Source organism: Mirounga angustirostris, unplaced genomic scaffold (genome assembly GCF_029215605.1).
Source record: "Mirounga angustirostris isolate CCGP_5_RB_7025 unplaced genomic scaffold, mMirAng1.0.hap1 SCAF_9, whole genome shotgun sequence".
NCBI lineage: Eukaryota > Metazoa > Chordata > Mammalia > Carnivora > Phocidae > Mirounga > Mirounga angustirostris.
In genome coordinates, this window is record NW_026991717.1 from 41,301,489 (window position 1) to 41,322,320 (window position 20,832).

A 20,832-nucleotide genomic window follows, 5' to 3' on the forward strand; every position below is an offset into this window, starting at 1 on the left:
CCTCTGCTGCTCCCCCTGCTTGTGTTCCCTCTCTCCCTGCCCCTCTGTCAAATAAATAAATAAAATCTTAAAACAAACAAACAAACAGGTTCCATTTGCTACTCTGTTGGAGACTATCATGGACATTTAGATGTAAATCCAGCATGAAGCTCAGCATCATTAATCCTTTCACCTGCAGATGACTACTGGGCCAACAAGACTGTGACATGAGTCAAGAGTTCTAAACAGAAAAGAAAATGAAGTCCACTCTCAGAAGTGGCCACTTTTCAGTGTGCCTGAGTGGCTCAGTCAGTTGGGCGTCTGCCTTCAGCTCAGGTCATGATCCCAGGGTCCTGGGATAGAGCCCTGCATCGGGGTCCCTGCTCCGAGGTGAGCCTGCTTCTCCCTTTCCCTGCCACTCCCCCTGCTTGTGCATGCATGCATGTGCGTGCATGCTCTGTCAAATAAATAAATAAATCTTTTTTAAAAAAGTGGCCACTTTTCAGCACAGGAAGTACAGTGATTATGAACATGGATATATGGCAAGAGTTTATTGCAGCCAGATGTAGGGAACAGTCTAATGGGCCTGGAACAGAAGCAAGAACTCCTGGTACTCCTAGGCCTCTTTAAAACAGTATTACCCATCTGCACCCCAGAGAAAATGGTAAATCACAGCCAGCACAGGATGAGCCATGCCAGTAGCCAGCTGGAACTTGATGCTGCTGAGGTGGACTATAGCATCTGTCACCTAAACACAGGCAGTTTCTCTCTGGCAGCTGCCACTGGTGAAAGGGAATGAACCATTGTGTTATTAGTGGAAGAAAATTCACAGCCCTGTTACCAGGGAAGCCCAGATGTTGCTAAGAGCTACAGATGTGCTGGAGGCAAAGACCAAAATACCTACAGCAAAGACAGCACAGCCTACCACTGGAATCCAGGCACGGAGAGGGCACCACCACACAAACATACACATGCAGCCTCTATTTATTAACACTTACATATGGAAATAGGTATTCCCTGTTGCAGCTGATGTAATTACAGAGAAACCAATTTATACTGCATCTGCTGGGATCAGCTGAAAGCATGGGGTGAGCAAAACAGCGGAAAAATCAAGAGCCAATGAAGAGCTCATCACCAGGCCAGCCGCTTTTGCAGGAAATTGTAAGCTGCTGAAGTTTAAGGCAGCCTGAGCTGACCCTAGACTCGCACCTACTCTGCTCCAGCCCTGCAAGCTCTATTTCCTGAGACATGAACTAAGATCATCTTCCCAGAGGAGGAGAGCCCCTCCTGGGGCTGCAAGCACCTGTCCTTTCAACTCAAGCACAAGGTAAGGTATCATTACACAGTTTGGCAGCTATTAAACCACCAGGACACTGTGATTACCAATATTTGAGGTAGATACGTGGCCAAGAACTATACCTTTAATGGCCAAAGAATCTCTTTCAAGGCCAAACATGCATAGCCACAGCACTAACTCATAAGGCCTTATGATTAAGTACCTCTTAGTACAGTCAGTACCTCTTGCTCCCTTATTTACCTGCCCCTTTGCTCCTTGGTAGCCACCAATAGAACACTTGGTAGATATCATACCATGAAACTTATTTAACCTTTTCTCTTCCAGAAACCCAGCAGCACCATTTATTCCATTAAAAACAACACTCAACCGAAAGCCTATCATCAACTTATAAAGTTTATCAATGACTCTGAGGATGAAATACCAGCAAGCTGGGGACCACGTAAAGGTTGATGCCAGTCTCCAGCAACAAGTGTCTGAGGGTGGGACAAGGACAAGGTGGCAGGTTCTCAACTTGACTTAAGAGAAAATTCATTCTACCAAGTAGCTGCCCCCAACAATAGATATTCTCCAAAATGGCCAGGCCTGCTGTTAATGAATCTACAGAGAATCCCCTAATTTGGAACAAAACCACATTATCATTACCAGCTGCTCTGACCTTATAATTGGTCATTACCCACAAACTAATGAGCCTCCCACAGAGTGCACAAAGCATTTAGTGGTTAGTCCAGGGCAGTTCTGACTGGCAGTAGGCAGCCAGATCTGGCCACCTCTTACCTTTTCAGACTTGACTTTCTTTAGCGGGCGACACTCATTCTCCCCTTCCTCTGGCTCCGGTTTAGCTCCCAAAGGATTGAGCGCTGCCCCAGGCTCAATAGCTATACTCCCAAGTGGCTCCACAGCTCCTGTATCCACCCCTGCACTTCCATCATACTGACCACCCCGTCCTCCCAGGGGAACTGGCTGGAGGACCCCAGGATCCTTTTCTGAACAAGTCCCCACTCCTTCGCTTCTCTCCTTCTTGCTCTTAGATGAGCTGTTCTCCTTCTCCTTTTTGGAGCCGGCTACACTGCGGGATGCCTTAGCCGCCTTCTCTGAGCCCTTGGGAGCAATAGCAGCAACCAGGCTTCCTGCATTGGCACCATCTCCTGAGCGTCCCTGCACCTCTTTCTTGCTAGCTGCCCCCTCACTTGGAGTGAACAGGGAAGTCCCTGGAGTGGGTTTGCTAGTGTCTTTGCCACTCTTATTCCTTTTGGATTTTGATTTGCCTTCCTTCCCTTGAGGACCTGGCACTGGGGTCACAAACTTGATGTTGTCTGGTAGTGTGGCCACAGCATTGGGAGCCGGTATCCCCACCTCCTTTGAGCCTGACATTTCCAGTTTCTGCTGGTCCTTTTCCAGATCGGCGTCCAGGTCAATGATGAGATTCCCTACTCCAATGTCCCATTCATCCCCACTGTCGTATGTCTCAACCGGGTTTGCATCCACTCCTTTCCCTCCGGAGGCTCCACTGCTCAAGGACATCTTAGAGTCAACGTCCCACCTCAAGATTCAAGGCTCTTCCTTGCCCCCAGCTTTCCTATTTTCAGCTTCAGCTATGTTCTCAGACCTGCCACATTGGTCAGTACATGCCCAGTGGACAACATCATTGCTGGAAAAAGAAAATTTAAAGAACTGTTAAAGGAAACAATACAGGCAAGGAGACAGCCTGAAATAAACTCCCACACAAAACAGACTGTTCCTAGGAGGCTATCACATCACAATGGACAAGACAAACAGGTTCAATTGTATTTCTAACCAAGTCACATTGGACCAGGGAAAAGTTAATTCCCGCTCCATCTCCCCAGGGGAGAGTACAGTATTTCCAAATGCCCGGAGATTCTGTATAAGTCTTAACTAGGAATCCTCTAGAGTTAGTTTCCCATTCCCCAGAGACTTATTTCTACTATCACTGCCAGCTGGCAATCCTCCCTCAATCAACACAGGCCCTGGCACATAACAGACTCAAGCTCTAGCACAACTTTACTCAAACCCCCTTTCTCCTTGCTTCTTCTTGAATTATCAGAGACTCAGAACATGGACTTGCAAAGGCTGTAAAAGCCCTCTATTAACAGGGCCTATCCCTACCAACAATAAGGATGCCTTGTCATTCTACTGTTTGGCGGGGGGGGGGGGGGGGGGGGTGGATCTTATTATGGATAAGAGTGAAAGAGAAAAAGCAAGCAGAACTAGGAAAAATATAACATTAGGATAGAGAACAAATACTGTAGCTAAAGAAGACAATCCTCAGAGAGGACTCAATTAATCAGCTTAATTTCAGTTAAGTAAGCCTTATTCAACTCAACGTTTCAAATTATGTCCGAAGAGGGTAATGCAGTGTAGCCTTTCCCACGTCCCACTAAAATATCTATGAAGACACACACACATAAACACACACGAAAAAATTTTACCCTGACTGAACACTACTAAAACCCCTAAAAGCAGAGTGTGAAATAATTCTTCACATTTTTACATAAGATTGGTGGCATAGTATTGACAAATACCAAGGCCTCACCACATGAAACAGAGATTGGCTAAAAAAGGGGGGTTGGGGGAGGGAGACAATTTATAACACACCAGTCTCCTGCCTCGAGACTTCGGGAGTGTACCATCTAGAAAACCTGGCAGCCAACAAATACCATCCATGTATTACTTTATGACAAAGTGAAAGAGTTCTGTTCTTGCTCACTCCTGTCTACCATCTTTCTATATCCATTTAGAAACGAACGCTCATAACAGAGCAAAAGGCAAACAGAGACAAGACCAATTGTACTTTTCCACCTCCTCTCTCAAGACAGTATCAAAGAACCAGGGTGCAGTTACAAGAGAAGACATCATCCCAAGATAGCAGAGCTGTCCCAAGGAAATGCTTGCTAGGAACTGGGATTTAAGAGAGAAAGCTGTGCACACTGATTTGCCATTTAGCTGTAGATATAGAAGAAAATACATCCTTTACACAAGTAGAGAGCTTAGTACCATTAGGAACAACTATTGCTGGCATCGAGTCTACAGAGACCTTACTTCATAAAAGGAAGAGCAAATGGGGGGGGGGGGGTTGATGTAGGAACTATGAAAAAATGTCACCCATAAGGTAAAGGAAACATTATCCCTGAAGTCAGTGAAATGATACCTCTGAAAATAGCTAGAATTTTATTTATTTATTTTAAAGATTTACTTTATTCGACAGAGACAGAGAGAGACAGCATGAGTGGGGGGCCGGGAGGGAGAAGCAGACTCCCTGCTAAGCAGGAAACCTGACATAGGGCTTGATCCCAGGATCCTGGTATCATGATCTGAGCTGAAGGCAGACGTTTAACCGACTGAGCTACCTAGGCGCCCCAAATATCTAGAATTTTAAAGAAATTTTTGTTGAAATGTTTGGAATTCTCAATACCACCGAAGAAGACTTGGCCTCCAGTAAATATTATCTTTGTTCATTCATTCAAAAAAAATTGTATTTATTACCTACTATGTGCTAGGTGATGGGAATATAGCAGTGAATAAATAAGGCAGTGGAAAATGGTACTAGAAATAATTCTATTATGAGGGACAGTGAGCATTTCTAGAAAAGGGAATGCCAACTGAATCTGCACTATAGTGCATCATTAAAGCATGGTTCTTTCCAACATCATAATCTATTACCTCTGCAATCTTTGCAACTGTGTGGCAAGGCTTAGAACATAACACGTTCACATTCACTTAAGACTCACCCACTTTCCTTCCAAGCTGCACTATCAGTATGTAATTTAACCATTAAAACAACCCTATGTTTGTTTAACCTTGGAAAAACAAAACTTTCAAAAGACTTTCCTCTACAAAACAAAACAAACAAATACAACCTTCCTCTAGAAAACAAGACTATGATGGAAGAGAGATTCTGGGGGAAAGAATATAAAGTACATAAAAATGATAGTGCTCAGAGAGCTTATGACAGTTCTCACTTTACTATACTGGCTGACCTGTCATAGGGAGCAGGATAAATGACGTATGCCAGTAAGGAAGAGATAGCATTAAGAAGAAAACAGGCAGAAATGAAAGGATATGAACTTAGACAAAAGGATATGAGGATATGACATTTTTTAAAAAGGAAGAAGGAAACAAAACATGCACTACCTATTAAAATTCACACAGAAATCAAAAAAGCACAGAACTGAAACTGTGGGAAATGATTCAGTAAACTACAAGAAAACTTGACATATTTTCCTAGAACATGAAGAAAAAGGACAGCAAAAAGAAAATTAGAGAAATTGAGAGATATATACCATTTAATAGCACTGAAAAGAAAACTGAGGAAACTAGAATAAACGGGAGGAAAGCAACCCATTAAGACATAATAAATGAATAATATCTTGAGCTGAAAAAGATCCTGCACGCAGATTAAAAAGGCTTACTACTCTTTCAGCAAAATCAATTTAAAAAGCCAAACTTGCACACATTCTGGCAAAATTCTCCAATTATAAGGACAAAATTTGGACCAACTTCAGACTGCTCTGCAATATTAAATGTTAAAAAAGAATGAAAAATCTACAGAATTTTGAAGAAAAAAGGTTGTTACTCAAGTTTTACAGTCAAGTTGTTGTCATGAATAAAAGTAATAAGGGCACCTGGGCAGCTCAGTCAGTTGGGCATCCAACTCTAGGTTTTGGCTTAGGTCATGACCTCAGAGTTGTGGAATGGAGCCTGTGTCAGGTGCTCAGTACAGAGTCTGTTTGTCCCTCTCCCTTTGTTCCTCCCCCGTCCCCTCCCCCCACCCAGCTCTCACGTACACTTTCTCTCGCTCTCAAATAAATACTTTTTAAAAAAGGTTAATAGGGGCGCCTGGGTGGCTCAGTCGTTAAGCATCTGCCTTCGGCTCAGGTCATGATCCCAGGGTCCTGGGATCGAGCCCCGCATCGGGCTCCCTGCTCAGCGGGAAGCCTGCTTCTCCCTCTCCCACTCCCCCTGCTTGTGTTCCCTCTCTCGCTATGTCTCTGTCAAATAAATAAATAAAATCTTTAAAAAAAAAATAAAAATAAAAAATAAAAAAGGTTAATAGATTTTCAGTTATGTAAAAACATGTACATATCCATCTTGTTAAAAAACTATCTGAAGCCCTAAAATCAGTTCAGTAGCATAAATGTGAACAATTCTTGTAAACACAAATACCAACTGAATTTCATAATCTGAAGAGTAAACTGGATGCAGATATTAAAAATTATTCCTGAAAAGATCTGAGGTAAAATCAATGCCTATAATAATGTAGAACCCAAAATTCAGCCTTAACACTAGTAAGGAAAGACACTTCCTCAAATTCCTCTTGCCCCAATTCTGTATGTCCTGGCAAATTGTTTTGTTTTTCTCTAGTCAACAAAATATACTGCCATTACTTTTTTTTTTTTTAAGATTTTATTTATTTATTTGACAGAGAGATAGAGAGAGAACACAAGTAGGCAGAGGGAGAGGGAGAAGCAGGCTCCCCGCAGAGTGGGGAGCCCGATGTGGGACTCGATCCCAGGACCCTGGGATCATGACCTGAGCCGAAGGCAGCCGCTTAACCGACTGAGCCACCCAGGCGCCCTACTTTTTTTTTTTAAATGTGATTCTTCTCAAAGGGAAGCTGGAGAAGAAAACTGAACATCTGGTGGTCTGTGCTCATTTCCAAGTTCTACATTTTAAGTGATATTCATTAAATAGAAGGATGTCCAGAAGAGTATACTGAAAGATCAAAAAGCCATTTTTCATAAGAGCAAAGGTCTTACAAATTGGTATTCCTTAGTCTGGAAAGGAGACTACTGAAGGGAGACAGGTTGCTGAGCTTCATATATCTGATGGTTGAAATGTAGAAGAGAGAAACTTATCCTGTGATGCTGAGGGTAGAAACAGGACCAATGAATAGAAGTTACAGAATGACAGATGTTTTGGGACGCCTGGGTAGCTCAGTCTGCCTTCAGCTCAGGTCATGATCCCAGGGTGCTGGGATCAAGTCCCATATCAGGCTCCTTGCTCAGCGGGAGCGTGCTTCTCCCTCTGCCTGTCTCTCCCCCTGCTTGTGCGAGCCCTCCTCTGACAAATAAAATCTTTAAAAAAAAAAAAAGAATGACAGATGTTTTAACTCAGAAAGAAATTCAATAACCTGAGATTTCCAACAATAGCCCACAATGCTTAATGAAGCCGTATCTTTATCATTGAAAGTACTGAGCAGATGGGGCACCTGGGTGGCTCAGTCGTTAAGTGTCTGCCTTTGGCTCAGATCATGATCCTAGGGTCCTGGGATCGAGCCCCTCAATGGGCTCCCTGCTCAGCGGAAAGCCTGCTTCTCCCTCTCCCTCTCCCCCTGCTTGTGTTCCCTCTCTCGCTCTATCAAATAAATAAATAAAATCTTAAAAAAAAAGTACTGAGCAGAAAAAGCATAATCCTCTATCAAGCAAATTACATAAAGAATTCCTCTATGTGTGGTAGGGGGTAGTCTGGACATGTCTAGGGCCTTTTTCAAATCTATAATTCTATTAATGTATCTATCAAAAAGTGCTTTCCTTCCTAGAAAACCACCCAGAATTTCTGGACCAGGATGCAAACAAAGAAAACATATCCTGAGGACTGATCTTTAGTAGTCACAATGTTCTTTTGAGAGTCACTGTCCTATTTTTGAGGGTATTAAGAGTTTTCATAAATACTACTTTTAACCAGGTGACTTTTCAGAAATCCAGTTTTCCAAACCCCACAGGCTTCACAGTAACTTTGGTGGTACATTTCCAAAGATAACTAAAATTGCCAAGGATTCTTTAATCAGCCTGACTGCAGCAGCCAAACCATTTCCCATCTGCTCCCTACAGCATCCCTGGCTTTAGACTGCTAATAATCAATTCTGACAGGTCATTGCAGAGATGTTTAACCACAGGAGGTAGGGCAACTAACATGCTTGCTGGAAATGAAAAGCACTGACCTCTCACTTCCATGGCAGACAAAGTGCAGAATCAGGAGAACCAATACCTTACAGAGACCACAAGGCACTTTCAACTTGCAAGAACTTCTGTAAATATTTTCCTCTCTCTTCTCTCCTCCTGCCTAATTGTACTGCACTTCCTTATTTAGGACCACAATTCACCAGACTCTGGAATTACTTGTCAGTACCATTTATTATTTGTTCCTGCACCTGATCACCAACAACTCCTCTCTGTGCAAATATAGCTAAGGGACCAAGATAGGTCATGATAATCACTCCCCATATCCTTTACCTGTAACAACAAAAGTTCAAATCCCAGTTTCCTCCCTGGAACCCAGTTCCATCTCTCAGACTCCCAGCCCACAGACTGGTTTGTAATCACATATTTTGGGTCATTATTTACTTTTTTAAGGCACATGCCATAGATCCCGCTACTTTCCTACCTCAGGAATGAACAAGGACTTCAAGATGGCTAAGAATGATAAAGAGTCTTATGTGAGGTTCCCCCCACTCCCCAGAGCACATACAGCAACTGACCCTACTGATGTTCAAACATAATAAGGACAGTACTTCTCCCTGGAGGACTATAATGAGAGAGTATCTCTTTAACTGCCAACTACCCACAGATAATCTGGTCTAAGTAGCAAATAGTCCAATGTTCTCCTGTAAATTTATCTGTCCACCCCTCTTCTTATGGGTTTTGGATCAATCTTCTTATAGGCTTTGGCCTGAGTGACAGCTGTATGTGAGTGTGTATAATCTGCTTGGGACCATACAAGTCATACACATTTATTTTTTTTTTAAAGATTTTTTATCTATTTATTTGTCAGAGAGAGAGAGATGACAAGTAGGCAGACAGGTAGGCAGAGGGAGAGGGAGAAGCAGGCTTCCCACCGAGCAGGGAGCCCGATGCGGGGCTCAATCCCAGGACCCTGAGATCATGACCTGAGCCGAAGGCAGATACTTAACTGACTGAGCCACCCAGGTGCCCCAAGTCATACACATTTAAATGTGAAGGTGATCTGTCTGGCTAGGCAGTTCCCTCCAAAGGCTGTATGGTCAAAAAAAAAAAGAAAAAAAGCTATACCCAATTTTAAGAAGATAGCATGGTGTAGAAAAAAGAACACTGAACTTAGAATCAAGATACGATTTCTGGGGCACCTGGCTAGCTCAATCAGAAGAACATGCAACTCTTGATCTTGGGGTTGTGAGTTTGAGCCCCACGATGGGTTTTGAAATTACTTTAAAGAAAATAAACTTAAAAAAAGAGTGATTTCTGGGGCGCCTGGGTGGCTCAGTTGGTTAAGAGACTGCCTTCAGCTCAGGTCATGATCCTGGAGGCCCGGGATAGAGTCCTGCATCAGGCTCCCTGCTCAGCAGGGAGTCTGCTTCTCCCTCTGACCCTCCCCCCTCTCATGTGCTCTCTCTCATATAAATAAATAAAATCTTAAAAAAAAAGTGATTTCTGGGAGCACCTGGTTGACTCAGTCAGTAGAGCACGCAACTCTACTTTTTTTCTTTTTTAAAAGATTTATTTATTGGGACGCCTGGGTGGCTCAGTCGTTGGGCGTCTGCCTTCAGCTTAGGTCATGATCCCAGGGTCCTGGGATCGAGCCCCGCATTGGGCTCCCTGCTCCGCAGGGAAGCCTGCTTCTCCCTCTCCTACTTCCCCTGCTTGTGTTCCCTCCCTCTCTCACTGTGTCTCTATCAAATAAATAAATAAAATCTTAAAAAAAAAAGATTTATTTATTTATTTGAGAGAGTGTGTGGGAGTGGGGAGGGGGCGGATTTTAAGCAGATTGCATATTGAGCTTGGAGCCTGACTTCGGGCTTAATCTTGCAATCCTGAGATCGGGACCTGAGCTGAAACCAAGAGTTAGATGCTTAACTATGCCACCAAGCACCCCATTTTTTTTTAAGATTTACTGGAGCACCTGGGTGGCTCAGCTGGTTGAACATGGGACTCTTGATTTTGGCTCAGGTCATGTGATCTCATGGGTTGTGAGATCAAGCCCCCAGTCGGCTCCATGCTAGGCGGGGAGTTGGCTTGAGATTCTCTCTCCCTCTGCCCCTCCCCCCTGCCACACACGTGCTCTCACTCTAAAATAAATCAATCTTTTGAGAGAGAGAGAGAGCGCAAGCACATGGTGGGGGAGGGACAGAGGGAGAGGGAAAGCAAGAATCTCAAGCAGACTCCCCGCTAAGCACAGAGCCAGAGGTGGGGCCTGACCTCAAGACCCTGAGATCATGACCTCAGCCAAAATCAAGTCAGAAGCTTAACTGACTGAGCCACCCAGGGGCCCCCTAGAGCATGCTACTTTTGATCTCAGGGTCATGAGTTCGGGCCCCATGTTGAGTGTAGAATTTACTTAAAAAAAAAAAAAAGAGAGGGAGAGAGAGATGTGATTTCTGGACTCAAATTTCCACTGACCCTAGCCAAGTTGCTTCATTAAATATTCTCATTTATAAAATGGAGGAAGCATCCATAATGGTTCTAAGCATATTATGAGCATACAAATTTGAGAAGTATAAGACAACTCAAAAATATAAAATGAGGGGCGCCTGGGTGGCTCAGTTGGTTAAGCGACTGCCTTCAGCTCAGAACCCTGGGATCGAGCCCCACATCAAGCTCCCTGCTCAGCGGGGAACATGCTTCTCCCTCTCCCTGTCACTCTGCCTTCTTGTGCTCTCTCTCTGTGTCAAATAAGTAAATAACATCTTAAAAAAATAAATAAAAATATATAAAATGACCCAAATATTCTTATACTGTTCTAGTGTCTGAACTTAAAGAGTACTATTTCACAATTAGACCTTATACAGAGTATCAAGGTATTTAAAAAAATAAAGGAAAAATGTTTAAAAATTTTTTACAAATTAAATTACAGATAGTACTGATATCAACCTAAGTTCTATGAAAGAAAAATGACAATCCATTTTTCTTTCTCTTTTTCTTTCTTTCTTTAAAGATTTTATTTATTTGACAGAGAGATACAGACAGAGAGCACAGAATGGCAGAGGGAGAGGGAGAAGCAGGCTCCCCACTGAGCAGAGAGCCCGATGTGGGACTCGATCCCAGGACACTGGGACCATGACCTGAGCTGAAGGCAGACGCTTAACCGACTGAGCCACCCAGGTGCCCCGGCAATCCATTTTTCTTCCATGAACTCAGCAGTCTGAATTTTCTCTTTAGGATACTCCTTAACTTCAGAGGCAGCTCAAAACCCTACACCACAGTGACAGACAGACTCCATCTTCCTTCAAAAATCCCTTAGGGCCAAGGTACCCATCTCAAAGCTCACGGTTTTAACATCTGGTCTCTCTTTTATCACCTGTTCTAATCCACTAGGTTGTTGACCCCACTGATAGGACAGGACTTCAAATCTAAATTATGTGAGATTCGTGGGTTTGATGCTCCAGGGAAAGGTCAACAAACCAATGGGATACAACAAAGCTGCTACAAGAAAACCATATTATACCATCTTCCCTAAATTCCAGAGGCTACTCTGAAATCAGTTTGTGCTTAGCCAGCCTCTGGTGAGGCTAGTACAACATGTAAACCACCCTCAGTGACTCTGAGCTTACCCAGCTGGAAGAACAGGCATCTCCCTCTCCACCTGCCACACTTCATAGGAGCTCACTAATCAACTGAATTTCCACCTAGGGCTCTAACGAGAAACAATCAACTTTCCTTTGGGTCTCTCCCTTAATTTATTACATTAATTACTGTAACAAAGGAACTGTGTCATCTCCTCAAGTACCATAGCTCTCAGCTTATATCTCCAATGGGGGATCAGATAAAGAACAGACTAACAGTGCCAATTTGAGAAGAGGGATCCAATTCAACAGAGCTCATCTGACCATGTATCACCTAAGGACAGAAGAGTAAAAAGTATGGTATCTCTCAGTCCCTGAGTGTTTTTATGCTGCATCTCATGAATAGTTTTATGGTCCTCACAGACTGCTATTCTCAGACAAAGATTATGAGGCTTGACCTGTTTCTTTTCACAAAAGCAACTGACACTTCCACCAGGACATAGCTTTTCAACAGGGCTCAAGCTTAGAGCTTTGGTGTTTGCTGATACTGCTCTGTGCCAGCATACATCTCACAACAGGCTGAACAGTACACTAAATATGTAAATAATTCAGTCCCAGCTGTACAGGCATTCATTTGGTGGAAGCAGTCCACAGAGAAAACCCTTACCGAGACCTATGTGTAAGTAGGCCAAGAAGCAGAAGGCAAAGACCATCTAAATAATAAAGCTCCACCATCCCCCTTTCCCCTAATAATTGGAGGACTATATAGCCTTTATAATTTAGTTCTAATCCCCAGAAGTAAACTTTCTATGCTAAAGAGAAAGAGGTGGTCAGATTCTCAGGAAAAAAGTGAATAGTGGAGAGGGCTAGGAATCAGATCTAAGAAATCAGTCCTCCACACAGAACTGTGTGAAAGCTTTTCTCTATGTCAATTATCTCATCTCTAAAACAGGTGATAATGTGGGAGAAATTCATGGGCATGAGGGAAAAGAAATAACGCAAGCATTTCTCAGGAAATACAAGGAATTACCTTCACTTTTTATTGACCTCACCTCCCTTCCTAAATTATACACAAGAGCTACTATGCTATACTAACTATAAAGAGCAAAGAAAAACTTTCTATCAAAAGGTACTATCTACACTGTTAGCCATTAAAAAATGGTGGAATCCACATGTACACCTGTAAGGCTATCTAAGCCATGTCTACCCTCCTTCTCCAGTCCTATCTCATGGCCACACTCTGTCCTCTGCACCACTCTCTCACCTTAATGCCTCATGGCTTTTACCTGAAAGGCATTCCCTGTGCACACCCTACCTCCCAATGTGTGATGACTTGTTTAATATTTTTTTCATCCATTCAACTGCAAGCATCCTGAGGACAGGGCTGTCTCTTTTGCTCACTACTGTAGCCTAATAACAGTGTTTGGTTTATAGTCAGCCCTCAATAAATATTTTGGTCAATAAATGAGAGAGGGATGGATGCCTGGGTGGCACAGTTGGTTGGGCATCCAATTCTTGAATTCAGCTTGGGTCATGATCTCAGGGTCATGGGACAGAGCCCCACATTGGGCTCTGCACTTAGCTCAGAGTCTGCTTGAGATTCACTCTCCCTCTCCTTCTGCCCCTCCCGCTCATGCTCCTTAAATAAATAAATCTTTTAAAAATAAATAAGTGAATAAATGGATGGGTGGATGGATGAATGAATGAATGAATGAATGAGGGAGTGAACACTGCTTTCTCCTCAATAGGCAGAATCATAATGGTGCCCAGGCTGCCATTTCTCCTCTCCATTCTTACTTCAATTTCATTTGTGTCTAGTTACAAACTGTCTCAATTACCTGACAATCTTTAAACTTACTAGAACAGAATATGGATTCCTCTCTCTAGGAGGAATCTAGGGGAAAAGCTACGAAACAAAACAGTCTCCACATTTCTTAAAATACTTATGTGTTCCTGAGTATTCTCTTAACCTTCAAATAGTTCCATCCATACACAATGCAGATGCTTCCCAAAATAGGGCTAGTACACAAATCAGGTGTTCTGGACATAACTGACTCCTGAGAACCCTCATGTATATACTTAAATGTATGATAAATTCTATCAAACTTAAACCACTCAGTTTTCACATTTTAAACATCTATAAATCAAAGATGACAGAAGTCAGAAAAGTGGTCATGTCTGTGGGGGTGGTGGTTAATGACTGGGAAGAAACATGAGGGGATCCTGTGGGGCTGGAAATGTTCTATATCTTGAACTGGATGGTGGTTATATGGCTGTACAAATATGTAAAAATTGAGCTGTACACTTAAGATTATTGAACTTAATGTACTTTATTACATGCACATTATACTTAAAAAAAAAAGTAAAATAGTAAATACCTATGAACAAGAGAACTGCATTACTGGATCATGTTCCTGGCCCTAAAGCAGCATTTTATGCAATCATGGTAATAGGGAATCATAGCATCAATCTTCACAAGTTAGGACATTTAGGGGGAATGGTAAGAAGGAAAAGAAAGAAAAAGGAAAGGAAGAAGCTAACTAATTAAGCATTACCCTATGTTTGACTATATTGTGAGATTTACAAATCTGTTGAAGAATCTGAAAAGATTAGTGATAGGGATGTAACAACAAGCTAAAATAAACAAAGTAATGATATTAAATCATGGAAAAAACAAAAATTGTACAAGAAAACATAATAGCAGTATACAAAACGGCCCAACAGTAAAATATGTCCTTAACACAATAATGAGTACTTATTTAACGAAAAATGTGACACAACTATACTAAGAGTATTTGGTAAGGAGAGGACAGTGGAAAGCATATCGTTATTTTGATACAGGAGTAAATCTAAGAAAAAGACTAAGTGGTGTAAAGATGTTGCCTATAGGGATTAAGACTTGGTGGTGGGAAGGTATAAAAAGTGGATTACTGATTTTCATTAAAAGCCACAGTACTACTTGATTTTCAATATAAAGTTCATGGAAAGACAAAAACAAAAAAGTCTATGTATTAATTTGATAAATAAAACACATTTTGAAATAATTATATAAAAAGGATATACTCCCCCAAACATCCCTGGATTCCCTTAATAGGTTATCATAAGGGGTACCTGGGTGGCTCATCTGGTTAAGTATCTGCCTTTGGCTCAGGTCATGATCCCAGGGTCCTGGGATCAAGCCCTGCATTGGGCTCCCTCCTCAGGGGGAGCCTGCTTCTCCCTCTCCCTCTGCCCCTACCCTTGCTTGTGCACTCTTTTACTCATTCTCTCTCAAGTAAGTAAATAAAATCTTTAAAAAATATGTTATCATAAAATGTATCAATCCAGTAATTTATTAAAAATTTTATGGGAGGGGCACCAGGGTGGCTCAGTTGGTTAAGCATCTGCCTTTGGCTCAGGTCATGATCCCAGGGTCCTGGGATTGAGCCGTGTCAGGCTCCCTGCTCAGTGGAGAACCTGCTTCTCCCTCTGCCTCTGCCATTCTTGCTCAGCGGGAGAGTCTGCTTCTCCCCTTCTCTCTGCCCCTTACCCCTTCTCGTGCTCTCTCTCTTTGCTCACTCTCTCTCTCAAATAAACAAAATCTTTTTAAAAAAATCTAAAAAGAAAATCTTATGGGAGATGGGTGGAAGGACAGCAGAAATGAGGTAGATGTGGCTATACAAGGGCAATGTGAGGGACCTCTGTGGTGATAAAACTGCTTTGTATCTTGACTATGGTGGTAATAAAACGGCAGAGAACTAAATATATACACTCATGAATGGGTACAAGTAAAACTGAAGAAATTTGAACAAGATGGGTAGATTGTATCAATGTCAGTATCTGGTTGTGATATTGTACTGTAGTTTTGCACGATATGACTATTGGGGGAACCTGGGTAAAGGGTACAAGGGATCCCTCTGTACTATTCTTTTTTTTTTTTTTTTTTTTTTAAGATTTTATTTATTTATTTGACAGAGAGAGAGAGACACAGCGAGAGAGGGAACACAGGGGGAGTGGGAGAGGGAGAAGCAGACTTCCCGCGGAGCAGGGAGTCTGATGTGGGGCTCGATCCCAGGACCTGGAATCATGACCTGAGCCGAAGGCAGACGCTTAACGACTGAGCCACCCAGGCGCCCCTCCCCTCTGTACTATTCTTACAACTGCATGAGAATCTACAATCATCTCAAATTTAAAAGTTTTAAAAATCATTGAAACAAGGGCACCTGGGTAGCTCAGTCAGTTAAGTGTCTGACTTGATTTTAGCTCAGGTCATGATCTCACGGTGGTGGCATGGAGCCCCACACTGGGTTCCGTGCTCAGTGGGGAGTTGGCTTGAGATTCTCTTTTTTCCCTCTTCCTCTGCCCCTCCCAGAGTGGAGCCCAAAGTAGGGCTGAACTCACAACCCGGAGATTGAGACCTGAGCTGAGATCAAGAGTCAGATGCTTGGGGCATCTGGGTGGCTCAGTTGTTAGGCATCTGCCTTTGGCTCAGGTCATGATCCCAGGGTGCTGGGATTGAGCCCCTCATCAGGGTCCCTGCTCTGCGGGAAGCCTGCTTCTCCCTCTCCCGCTCCCCCTGCTTGTGTTCCCTCTCTCGCTGTCTGTCAAATAAATAAAAATAAAATCTTTAAAAAAAAAAGAGGGCACCTGGGTGGCTCAGTTGTTAAGCGTCTGCCTTCAGCTCAGGTCATGGTCCCGGGGTCCTGGGATCGAGCCCCGCATCAGGCTCCCTGCTCCGCGGGAAGCCTGCTTCTCCCTCTCCCACTCCCCCTGCTTGTGTTCCCTCTCTCACTGTGTCTCTCTCTGTCAAATAAATAAATAAAATCTTAAAAAAAAAAAAAAAAAAGAGTCAGACGCTTAACCAACTGAGTCACTCCAGGTGCCCCAATAATATTCTCTGTCTTTAAAAGATGAATTTTTTTGACAGGTCTTCATTAAAGCCTTTACCTCCTTTGGTCAACAGCTCTGGTATGTATTTCTTGGGGATCAAAAGAACACACAGTTATCACAAATATAAACAAACCTTGGTTTTGCGGAGGGATGTTTATTTTTATCTTTATTTAGTTCTGATTCTCTTCCTAATGATGCTCACCATTTTCCTGGCAGCATACTGAGCTAATTTTTCTAGGAATAGGCTTACCAAGATTCCTAGTCTTTGGGGGCTTACAAGGATTAGCTAGAAGTTACTCATGCTGGGTGCCTGGGTGGCTCAGTTGTTAAGCGTCTGCCTTCAGCTCAGGTCATGATCCCAGGGTCCTGGAATCAAGTCCCTCATCAGGCTCCCTCCTTGGCAGGAAGCCTGCTCTCCCTCTCCCACTCCCGCTGCTTGTGTTCCTGCGCTCACTATCTCTGTCTCTGTCAAATAAATAAATAAAATCTTAAAAAAAAAAAAAAAGAGAAGTTACTCATGCTAAGAAAGTGGTTTGGACCTTCTACCTCTTTTTTTTTTTTTTTAGATTTTATTTATTTTTTTAGAGAGCGAGCGAGAGAAACAGCATGAGAGGGGAGAGGGTCAGAGGGAGAAGCAGGCTCCTCGCTGAGCCGGGAGCCCGATGTGGGACTCGATCCCAGGACCCTGGGATCATGACCTGAGCCGAAGGCAGATGCTTAACCATCTGAGCCACCCAGGCGCCCCTACCTCTTTTTAAATGTAACACTTGTTCACATTGAAGCTCATCTATTTTTCATCTCCCCCGACCCCCAACAGCCAAGAGATTCCTAAAGTTTATAATCTAAACAACTCAGAAACTTAACTACCTGAAAGAGCTTAATGTCATGGGAAAATCTGAATATGTCACTTATGTAAAACATTTATTAAAAGGTCAAATAAGATGGGTATCATTGCTTAAGCTCTTCTACCTAGAAGAACTTACCAGGATGGTTCCTGAAGGTAATGTTACAAGGAACCAGCACAGTACAATGCAAAAAAAGCCAAAACAAAACAAAAGAGGCAGAAAAGCTCAATCCTACTCTTTACTCTCTCTTAGATGCGTAACAATTTCAGGCAAGTCACTGCACTTATATGAGCCACAGCTGCTTCACCTGTAAAAAGGTGAGATAATTAATATACTATATACAGTGTAATACTCTCAGTAGAAACTGCGGCAGCCCCCTAACATTAAACTCATTGATACTCCTAAACAAGATGAATATTTACTTGAAATAGAACAATAAAAAAGACTGTGAGTAGCCTCTTAATAGTTGAAGTCAGGTTTGTGTCTACCTTACAAAAGCTCAGTTTTCAGTTTTTGAATTTTAGAACTGCAGAGAAGGAACTATAGACCTAAGAAATGCTTACTGTCAGAAAGTCAGTTTGCTAATGCACAACAAAACATTTTCTCCCATTCCATGAGTAAAGTTTTTAAATATCTTTGGCCTGACTTTTACAAGTTTTTTCAAACTAAACAATGTCCACTGGTAACAACTCTGTCCACACACAACTATTAATGATTTGTCATGTTATTTGTTATGTAAACTAACCCATCCCCTTAACGCCAGTAAGTTACATGAACAGTACCAAGTCAACTCAACCTTTAATTTGTATCTTATCAATTTTTCAATATAGGTTTTAGAATCTCCATCTCCAGACCCTTCTTATGGACAGAATCACATCTGAAATCTACACCAGTCCCTTAGTGTAGTGACCATGCCACTTACAACTTGAAGTAACAGACTTTCACTAAGAGATTCATAGTTTATCCTTGAATTCCTTCTAAAATCTTAGGTAGATGTACTTGATCTAATCAAGTTTATTGATGTGATCAAGAAAAACCTAGGCAGCTGGGAAAAAAATGTGTTGGAAATACTAAATAAATGTTAACATTTCTGGGATAATTCCTGGGACTTCTTCAGATTTTTCTGTACTTTTTGTGTTTTGAAAAAGATTAATTCATGTTCTAATCAGAAAAAAAAAAAAAAAAGGTTAAGAATCTATCATCATTTGACCTAGAAACTTTAATCTGCTTAGGAGGGAGGGGAAAAACAGAAGTGGAAATTCTCTATTTTCATTCCTGAATGGATCAAGTAGTCTTAACAATTTTCTAGCTGCCTTTCCATTTTTAACATGTCCCCTTAAAAAAATAAAAACAGGGGCACCTGGGTGGCTCAGTTGTTAAGCATCTGCCTTCAACTCAGGTCATGATCCCAGGGTCCTGGGATTGAGCCCCACATTGGACTCCCTGCTCTGCGGGAAGCCTGCTTCTCCCTCTCCCACTCCCCCTGCTTGTGTTCCCTCTCTCGCTGTCTCTCTCTGCCAAATAAATAAATAAATAAAATCTTTAAAAAAATAAAAACAAACAGGAAACTCTTACCATCAGCTGTGCAAAGAGGCTTACTGAATTTCATCGTTTTTTCCTTTCACCTAATTTTTGGTGGCACTCACCCATCATCACTTTGTGGGCTTCTCTGGCCTTGAATGAAAATGCCTGTTTTTTAAAGATAGCTTTCTTCTCAACACAGCCTCTAAGACTATGCCAAATAACCATCTGTTTTGTATAGTCCTTTTGATCCCTAGCTTTCTTTTAACCATGGATTTCTAATACAATGATTTTTAAGCCTTTAAACTTGCAGTGGGTTATTTGCTTTCCAAAATCTTTCTTTCTACTTTTCCTAATGTACATACTTGATCATAGTTCCATTTCTTAAAACCGAATCCCCATGTGACAGATTTTATTCTTCCTCTCCCTGAAGAATGCTGAGCTTAGTCAATATATGATTAATATTTTTTGTCTGGTTGAGAATTAGATGATTTAATTTACTGGCCCAGCAAGATGCGTGCACAGAGCCCACCACAGAAGCGGTGCTTGGTACACCATGGCTAGTACAGTAATTCTTGAGGCTTCCCAGTTGGCTGGGAGGAAAAGAGCCAAGATATAATTACTATTAAATAGTGCTGACTTACAAAACCTTTATCAAAAGTAAAATGCAGTTTCTTTTCTTTGCTTTGTAGGTTCTAAAACTGCCAACTGAAGAAGCAGTTTGTTTTACTCAAAACCGTATCTTCACATTTGTTCCCAATGAAGTATTTAGCCAATCCATGTATAAACAAACTGCCTATTATTATTATCTGGCCTAATTTTGCAGCTTCTTTAATCTCCTTTAACAGTTTCAACTCTGTCATATTATTTTGATTAAGAATGTGACATTTTTATTTAAGCAAGGATCTCAATCCTTATAAAAATGTAATACCTTGCTGTCTCTATCATTCCTATCAAGTGCATAGTCTACCAGCACCACATTTCAACGATTAGTCTCCTTCCATCAAGTACCTGAGATGTGAATTAAGTTATTATATCATTATTTTGCCTACCAAGAAAGGAGAAGGAAAAAAAATTACATAAAGACAGAAATGGCATTAATCATATTTATGTCAGTAACACTTTTAAATAAATCTAATGCTTCAGATCACATATTCAGGTAAAATATATTCTATATCTGTTGCTGGAAGAAAATGTCACTTCACCGTTATGTCACCTACCCCAATGTGACCTTGTTAAAACTGAATTTCTTTCTTATATAAAGGCTCAAGAGAAAGAATATTGCCAAACACTGCCCTGCACTCCTCTCTCTGTCAGATAGTGTTATGGAACTCATCTGAAATCCACACTGCCAAGCCTTCTAGCTCTGCTAGGACTGGAAAGGCCAACTAATACAAACCACAGAAACATTACTACTGAAAAAACAGTTTTCACTAGCAAACTATGTCAAGGCATTTTTACTAATAAAGCAATACACCTTGGTCAATTAAATGGAGATCCTTTCAAACCACTAAAGTAAAACAACAACATACACTTGAATTAATAGCTTCTGGCCTTAAAAGTTCACAATAGCAGGGCGCCTGGGTGGCTCAGTCATTAAGCGTCTGCCTTCAGCTCAGGTCATGATCCCAGAGTTCTAGGTTCGAGCCCCACATCGGGCTCCCTGCTCCGCGGGAAGCCTGCTTCTCCCTCTCCCACTCCCCCTGCTTGTGTTCCCCCTCTCTCTCTGTCTCTGTTAAAATAAATAAAATCTTAAAAAAATAAAAAGTTCACAGTATCAGTAATGTATCATTGTACCAGTTAAGCACATGTAGTGAGAACCTATGACT

The 20,832-nt window shown here is 41.9% G+C and overlaps 1 protein-coding gene across 4 annotated transcripts in view; it reads right to left on the reverse strand.

Annotated features, from left to right (window-relative positions):
* Positions 1-20,832, reverse strand: part of ZNF609 (zinc finger protein 609) — a 213,386-nt gene that overhangs the window by 180,035 nt on the left and 12,519 nt on the right. For 2 of the 4 annotated variants that reach the window (XM_045899874.3, XM_045899873.3), the window contains exon 2: positions 2,051-2,924. The exons of 1 other annotated variant lie outside the window; for it this stretch is intronic. In XM_045899874.3, the coding sequence (XP_045755830.1) occupies positions 2,051-2,797 (747 nt within the window). In that variant the 5' untranslated portion in view covers positions 2,798-2,924. The remainder of the gene's footprint in view (positions 1-2,050; positions 2,925-20,832) is intronic. One more of the 4 variants, XM_045899875.3, reaches the window with a different exon arrangement.